Source organism: Toxotes jaculatrix, chromosome 15 (genome assembly GCF_017976425.1).
Source record: "Toxotes jaculatrix isolate fToxJac2 chromosome 15, fToxJac2.pri, whole genome shotgun sequence".
Classification (NCBI taxonomy): domain Eukaryota; kingdom Metazoa; phylum Chordata; class Actinopteri; family Toxotidae; genus Toxotes; species Toxotes jaculatrix.
In genome coordinates this window covers 525,000-532,744 of record NC_054408.1, presented here as the reverse complement: position 1 = coordinate 532,744, position 7,745 = coordinate 525,000, and the positions used below count along the sequence as shown (strand labels likewise).

Below are 7,745 nucleotides of genomic sequence, written 5' to 3'. Positions count from 1 at the left end.
ATGAACACATGAACGAGCAGTTAATCATCAGAACCACTAATTTACACAGAGATGGCCACAAATAACTGGACAGATAAAATAAGGACTCTGCTATTAAAGGTCATGGTCTATAAACTATTAAAACACATCAGTGATCCACTAATTCCCACGAATGAAACACGTCCTCTGCTTTTTCCTTTTAAGTTTTTAATGTAAAAAAAAGTGATGAGGAAGTTGATCTCAGCACAGGTGAGAACAAAGCGGCTCGGTTCAGACGAATCGGAGCAGAAACTGACGCTACACTGAATTCACGTGCGAGCTGGTGGACACGGTCACAGGTTCAGTCCCTCACAGTCTGTCCGTGTTGTCACCGAGACTCGGGCTTTAAATGAGACAAACGCGCTACAGCTGCAACAAGTTCAACACAGCAACTAGTTTCTGAAAATAAGCGGAGAGAAAAGTGAGTCAGTGCAGGTGTGACGCTGTGACAGAGGGAGGCGAGGAGCCGCCGCTCTACAGGATGTTGGCCTCACAGGAGCCGGGCTGCAGGATCTGAAGGGTGACGATGTGTTTCACGGCTTTCCTGAACCAGGGGTAGCAGAAGGTGTAGACGACCGGGTTCAGGCAGGAGTTAAAATACATCAGGAAGCTCATGAAGGCCTCGGTGGAAGAACCGATCAAGATGTTTCCGCCTGTGAGGTTCAGGCAGTAGTACGGACAATAGCAAATCAGAAACACAGCCACGATCACACCCAGAGTCCTGGCGGCTTTCAGCTCAGACTTCTTTGCCGTCAGGGTCATCGGACACTGGACTGCGACGGCGGTGACGAGCGAGCGCATGGCACGAGCCTGCGTCACCGCCACCACAAACACTCTCATGGACAGAGCCAGGATGACTGTAATGGGAATGATAAAGGCAAAGACAAGGTCCACGTCTCCGGCAACGTTCACCACACACTCTCCGTAGCAGGAATTATACCGGCCCGGTTCTTTCAGGTGATCGTATACAAGGAAAATGCTGTAGAGGACAGAACAGGTCCAACACACAGAAATACCCACGGTAACAACTTTACCCGTGACTCTGGTGGAGTAACGCAGGGGGTCACAAATCGCCACGTAGCGGTCCATTGATATGAGGACCATGCTTCCCACAGAGGCGGCAATAAGGGTGAGAGGCAGTAAATAATACAGAGCACACATGAGGTCACCCAGGACCCAGCAGGTCCACGTCATGAGGATTTCGATGGGATTCACCAGGAGGCCCACGAAGAAGTCCGAGACCGCCAGAGAGAGGAGCAGGAGGTTGGCGGGGGAGTGGAGCTGCCTGCAAACACGAGACATGCACAGCGTTATCAGGAAGGCACAGAGCGTCAAAGGCTCAGGTCACGTCTCTGTGAGTACCTGAGGTCTGTGGCACATGGACACACGACAACACAACACAAGCTCAGGTGGTTTCAGCAGACCCTGTCCTCCCTGCGAACCTCAACACTGTCTCACAGTAAATGTGACTGAGAGCTTGGTGTCTACCTGAAGTGGGAAATGGAGATGATGACGAGCAGGTTGAGGACAGCGGTGAGCGCGCAGACGGACAACAGCAGGAAGTACATGAGCACAGCCTCGGCACGAAGAGGCTCCGACCTCCTGCAGGAGGCGTTGAGGAGGTGCGGGAAGCAGAGTTCAGCTCCGTCCATTGTGAGAGGAGAAGCTGTGACAGCCGAATGAACCTGTGTCTGTCCCACAGCTCGTTTATCTCCTCTCCCTCTGCTGGACACAAACCCTCCTCCCTCACTCCACCAATCAATCTCCTCATCTGCCAAACTTTGTTCATCTCTACCTGTACTGTGTCTAAGTCCACGCTGAACCGTTCGTCTTTGTCTCTCCATGTCCGTCCAGAATAGAAATGACATTTATTAAAACTCCTTCTCTGTGTGTGGACATTTAAGCGTCTCGGTGTGTCAATATTAAAACGTCTCAATGTCAACGTTAAAGCTTCTCTGTGTGTGGACGTTAAAGCGTCTCTTTGTGTGGACGTTAAAGCTTCTCTGTATCAACGTTAAAGCGTCTCAGTGTGTGGACGTTAAAGTGTCTTGGTGTGTGGACGTTAAAGCGTCTCGTGTGTGGACGCTGAAGCGTCTCGGTGTGTCAGACTGAGCTCAGACTGAGTTCTGACTGAGTTCTGACTGAGCTCAGACTGAGTTCTGACTGAGTTCTGACTGAGTTCTGACTGAGCTCAGACTGAGCTCTGACTGAGTTCAGGCTGAGCTCAGGCCTCTGGGTTCTCTGAGAGTTGTTACTACACAACTTACTAACAAAAACAGTTTCTCCAGTTCAGGCTCATTCTGCAGCGTGACATGTTGGACACAGACGTTTGTGAAGATATGGATTTTATTTACTCTTAAACTACAGAACTGTTTGTTTTTTTTAGAAACTGAAAATTTTATTAATTCATAACAGAGAAATGTTCTCTGTGTGTGATTTGGGTGAACTGAGCCTTTAGGCAACGATTGCATCATGCGCTGAGGGGTGAGGACACCTCGATGAACGACTCGTCTCTAATGACCTGGTTGCGTCATGTGTTTACGCCGAAGCTCGTTAGCTGTTCACACCTCTGATTACAGTCGCGTCCTCATGTGACACCGAGGTGAGCAGGTGTGAAAGGTTGCAGTCGTCAGCACCCGGAGGACAGCTACACATCAAACAAACAACAACAGTGCGTCTTTATGCTATTTGTGAGGGGTTTGTTGTGGAGCCCGGGGTCGGAGGCCGGGGTCAGCACAGCACTGGAATATTCGTACATGATCTCAGGTGTTACAGGTACAAGCTCTGATCCGTCAGCTCACCTGTTGCTAGCATCTCCCGTCCTGGTTGGACTGACCGAAGGCGTCCAGCTGTTCAATAACCTCTATGACCAGTTTCAGTCTGGTTCTCGTCCCCTTCACAGCACAGAGACAGCTCTGGTTCAGATCACCTGTGACCTTCTGATGGCAGCAGACTCCGGACTTCTTTCCATCCTCAACCACCTCGACCCGACAGCGGCCTTCGATACTTCTCAGATAACTTTGTATCTTCAGGAAACACAGAATTCACGTTCACCGTTACGCACTGTGTCTAGGAGATGACACCCAGCTCTACGTCTCCTCTAAGCCCACCACTGCACTTCCTCCTCCTTCCCTCCTCGATTGTTTTACAGGAAATCAAAGCCTGGTTCTCTCACAACTTCCTCAAACTTCACTGCAATAAAATGGAATTTCACAGGCACCAAAAGCCCACTGTCCAAATCTGACAGGTTTCCTTCCCAAATCCCTCCACAAACTTCAGCTGGTTCGGGACTCAGCCTCTCAAATCATCTCCAGAACATCACCCGTCTCCTTAAACAGCTCCACTGGCTCCAAATCCACTTCCATATTGATCCTGCTCCTCACTTTCATAGTTCTACATACCCTTGCTCCTCCATACCTCTGTGAACTCCTTCCTGCGTACACACCTTTGCGCACACTCCGGTCCTCCTCCGCCTCATCTGCCCGTCTGTCCACCACGGGACAGCCGCTCTGCTCCCCAACTCTGGAACTCAAGACATGCAGAGACATGATCACTGCATCCTCACCGTCCTTATTCCATCACCAAGAAATACAATGCATTATTATTATTATTAGATCAGGTGTCAGGTGTATCAGGTGTAATCAGCCATTTTTGGAGGACGGGGGTCTCCACACTGTAACATGCCTGCAGTGCCCCCTGCAGGCTGCAGACGTTACTACAGTCCAAACAAACACAAAAACTACGCGTTGTAAAAACTTTAATGAACTTTACACAAACAGTTGACCTCTGACCTTCAGACTCACAGCTCAGACTGAAGAATCATGGGAAATGTAGTGTGCCATGGGTTGGGGGTTTGACTTATTATTCAAACTGACAAAAGGAAACAGAATTAAAATATAAACACAAAACGAACAACCCAGTAAACTGGTACATGACATAAATAACTGGCCTGACTGGTTCTGACGTTCCACAGTTAACTGGTCTGTCTGTTCACAGAACAAACGTCACGTCTGAGGGAGGTCAGGCCGAACAGAGAGGACGACCGGTGCAAACAGCCAATCGGACAGCTCTAAACTTTATACGGTTTAATGTCCTTTAAAAAAAAACAACTGTTTCCATAGCAACGCGACAGCAGATTGTCTTTGAGCGTGTGTAGGTTTAAAGTTTTTGGTCAGAAGCTTCGGTCAAGAGTTTTTATTTTTCAGGCGTTATGATTGGCTGAGGGACATCTTAAGCTCCTCCTCCCTCAGGCTGCGGTCCAGTCGCTGTGTCTCAGACTCAAGGACGGATGGGATCGGACGGCGTGTGACAGTGGCCAGCGAATCACTGAGGTCGTGTCTCAGAGACAGCAGCCACTGGCTGTTTCTGGAGGACTGCTGGATAAACTCCGCCCTCTGCTGCTGATCCACAGCCAATGAGAGACGGAGCTGACTCACCTGTGGGGAGGGGACATGGCGACATCAGCATCCACCTGATAAAACACCTGAAACTCTTCTTCTGCGCTGCTCTCACCTGGTCCTCCAGCTCCCTCACTTGGCTCCTCAGGCGCTCTTCTTCTGTGGTGTCCGTAGACTCCTGAACAAACAAACACAGACATACCTGTGGGCTGGTTTTTATATCCTGGTGGGGACTTAAACCTGCACACTGACCCAGGGACTGTGTCTCACCTGAGGTCTGCAGCTGTCAATCAGCTGCTGCCTGAGCCTCGAACGCTCCTCCTCCACCTGAAACACACAACATCAAACACACAATGACTCCTGTACCTGTCCCAGTGTGTGTACCTGTCTCAGAGTGTCTCTCAGTGTGTGTGTATCTGTCTCAGAGTGTCTCTCAGTGTGTGTGTACCTGTCTCAGAGTGTCTCTCAGTGTGTGTGTACCTGTCTCAGAGTGTCTCTCAGTGTGTGTGTACCTGTCTCAGTGTGTCTCTCAGCGTGTGTACCTGTCTCAGTGTGTGTACCTGTCTCAGAGTGTGTCTCAGTGTGTGTACCTGTCTCAGTGTGTCTCAGTGTGTGTACCTGTCTCAGAGTGTCTCTCAGTGTGTGTGTACCTGTCTCAGAGTGTCTCTCAGCGTGTGTACCTGTCTCAGTGTCTGTGTGTGTACCTGTCTCAGAGTGTCTCTCAGTGTGTTTCTGTCTTTCTTCAGCTTGTCTTTCTGAGTTTCCAGATGACAGTTCTTCTTGTTGAGACGTTTCTGTTCCAGCTCCAGTTCAGCCACCAGACGCTGCAGGACCACCAGTCTGTCCCCCACACCCTGATGACAGACAGACAGACAGACAGACAGACAGACAGACAGACAGACAGACACACACACACACACACACACACACACTCACTCAGATATCCTTGTGCGAGTCAAACTAAACCGACCGACTTATCAACCAATCAGAGACGCACTGACCTCGTCTAGGTTAAACCCTGCCCCCGGGCTCTGCGCCTGTTTGTGGGCTCTCTCCCTGTAGCCAATCATAACCGCCTCGGTTCGCTCCAGAGCCGAGCGGACTCGATCCCTGTCCTCCTCCAGCTCCTCTGTCCTCTGAGTCAGACGGTACACCTGGACAACAACGATCAGTAGAATCAAAAGAACAAGCAGCCAGATGCTGGAGCCACGAGGAGCGAACAGAAACACAAACTAAAACGTTTTTTTTTTTTTTTACCTCAGCTTCTCTCTGCCTCAGCAGCCTCCTGACCTCCTCCTGCTCCTCCTCCTGCTCCTCCTCCTGCTCCTCCTCCCGCTCCTCAGGAAATGATAAATCATTAACTGTTAACATCAGATGTCTCTTCGCTGCACAATGTGTTTTCTGGAAAATGCTCACCTCTTCTGTCTCTTGGTCTTTCCTCCTTCTCGTCCTCCTCCCCCTCCATTTGTCCGTCTCCTCTCTCTCCTCCACCTCCTCCTCCCTCTCTCTCAGTCTCTCAGCTTCCCTTGCTCTCTCAGCAGCCAGTGAGGAGATCTGTGCTTTCTGCTCCTCCAACATGGCCGCCGTGGCTCTGACCTGGCTCAGCTCAGCCCGGCTCTCCTGCGACTCCATCCTTGCCTCCTTCACCTCCCTCTCTCTCTCCTCCACCCTGAACCTCCACTCCTGCTCTACCTCCTCCAGTCTCTCCTTCAGCATCTGGATTTGTCTCCGCAGAGCCTTCAGCTTCAGCTCCTGGTCCTCCTCCATCTTTCCCACTCTGCTCTTCCACCGCTCCTCCACCTCCCTCCTCTCCTCCTCTGCCTTCTCATTAGCTCGTCGAGCCTCCTCAAGATCCTCCATCACCTCCCTCCTCCTCCTCTCTAGGGCCTTGGCTCTTGCTCTCAGCTCCTCCACCTCTCCTCTTTCCTTCTCCCACACCTCCTCCCTGACAGTCCTCAGGTTCTCCTCTCTGATCCTCTCCCCCTTCTTCTCCTCCTTCAGGGCGCTCCTCAGACGCTCCCCCTCTGCATGGCTCTCCTGGACACATAAAGAGCGGGATCAGACTGCGGCGTTTCAAACGGACACCACACAGAAATCTAACAAAGGAACAGTGTCGGAGTCCAGCAGGAGGCGCTGTACCTGCAGGAGGAGTTTCAGCGTGGCCATCTCCTCCAGCGCAGCCCTCAGCCCCTCCTTCATCTGCTGCTTCTCCTCCTCCTTCACCTCCTGCCTCGCTCGCTCCCTGCTCTGACTGAGATCAGACACCTGAGACAGACGACGCAGGATCATGATTTTAACTGAATGTGGAAGCGTCCACATACTTACGGCCTGGACTGAACATTCAGGTGTGACTGTACCTGACTCTGCAGGGAGCTCAGGTTCACCGCCATCACCTCCACGCTCTGCTGCGCTCCTCTCAGCTCCTCCTGCACCTCCTCCCTCCTCCTCCGCTCCGTCTGCGCCTCCTGTCCCAGAGCTATCACCTCCTTCTGTGTCTTCAGCAGCATCTCCTGAGTTTGCTCCTTCTCCCTTTGTTCCTTGTGCGTCTCCTCCGCGATGACTGTCAACTCATTCTTGGTCCTCCTCAGCTCCTCCTGTGCCTCCTCCCTCTGGCTCCACTCCCTCTGCACCTCCTCTCTGAGAGCAGTCACTTCTTCACTCTTCTTCATGAGCTCCTGCTGCACATCCTTCTTCTTTCTTTGTTCCTCTTGTATCTCCTCTCTAAGTGCAGACACCTCCCTCTCACTCCTCCTTAGTTCCTCCCCCTGCCTCCACTTCTCATGGGTCTCCTCCCTCCTCCTTTGCTCCTTCTGGAGCTCCCCCTTGAGGACTGTCATCTCCTGCTGTATCTGCTCCTTCTCCCTTTGTTCCATTTTCACTGCTTCGCTGAGAGCTGCCACCTCCTTCTCAGTCCTCCTCAGGTTCTCCTGTGTCTCCTCCTTCTCCCTGTGTTCCCTTGTTATTTCATCTCTAAGTACAGACACCTCCTCTCTGCCCCTCCTCAGCTCCTCCTGTGCCCTCTCCATGTCCCTCTGTACCTCCTCTCTCAGAGTTACCACCTCCCTCTCTCTCCTCGTCAGCTCCACCAACAGTCCTGCCTTCTCCTCCTCCAGCACTCTCACCACAGACCTCCCTCTCTCCTCCTCGAGGAGGCGCTGCTCTCTCTCAGTATCTATTAATCTCCCTCGCTGTTCTTTGGAATTCTTCAGTTCATCTGCTAGCCTCCTACTCTCCTCCTCTTTACTCCTCAGCACCTCCCTCTGTCTCTCCATTTCTTTCTCCCTCTCTCTCAGCTTATCCTCCAGCCTCCTCTTCTCCTCCCTCACCCTC

General features: G+C 51.7%; 2 protein-coding genes across 2 annotated transcripts in view; both read right to left on the bottom strand.

Annotated features, from left to right (window-relative positions):
* Window positions 1-492: 492 nt before the first annotated feature.
* On the bottom strand, window positions 493-1,670 carry LOC121194079 (trace amine-associated receptor 13c-like). The gene is made up of 2 exons (XM_041056660.1): window positions 1,507-1,670; window positions 493-1,303 (listed from the first exon to the last, which is right to left on the bottom strand). Exons 1-2 carry the CDS (start codon window positions 1,668-1,670, stop codon window positions 493-495), a joined length of 975 nt encoding a protein of 324 aa, XP_040912594.1.
* A 2,095-nt stretch (window positions 1,671-3,765) lies between these two features.
* LOC121194428 (trichohyalin-like) overlaps window positions 3,766-7,745 on the bottom strand; it is an 8,827-nt gene continuing 4,847 nt past the window's right edge. The window contains exons 11-18 of the mRNA XM_041057308.1: window positions 6,773-7,745; window positions 6,555-6,680; window positions 5,832-6,452; window positions 5,417-5,569; window positions 5,120-5,272; window positions 4,686-4,742; window positions 4,531-4,593; window positions 3,766-4,454 (exon numbers count right to left, since the gene is read on the bottom strand). The exon at window positions 6,773-7,745 is cut by the window's right edge and continues 1,726 nt beyond it. Coding sequence (XP_040913242.1) covers window positions 4,227-4,454; window positions 4,531-4,593; window positions 4,686-4,742; window positions 5,120-5,272; window positions 5,417-5,569; window positions 5,832-6,452; window positions 6,555-6,680; window positions 6,773-7,745 — 2,374 coding nt within the window. The 3' untranslated portion in view covers window positions 3,766-4,226. The remainder of the gene's footprint in view (window positions 4,455-4,530; window positions 4,594-4,685; window positions 4,743-5,119; window positions 5,273-5,416; window positions 5,570-5,831; window positions 6,453-6,554; window positions 6,681-6,772) is intronic.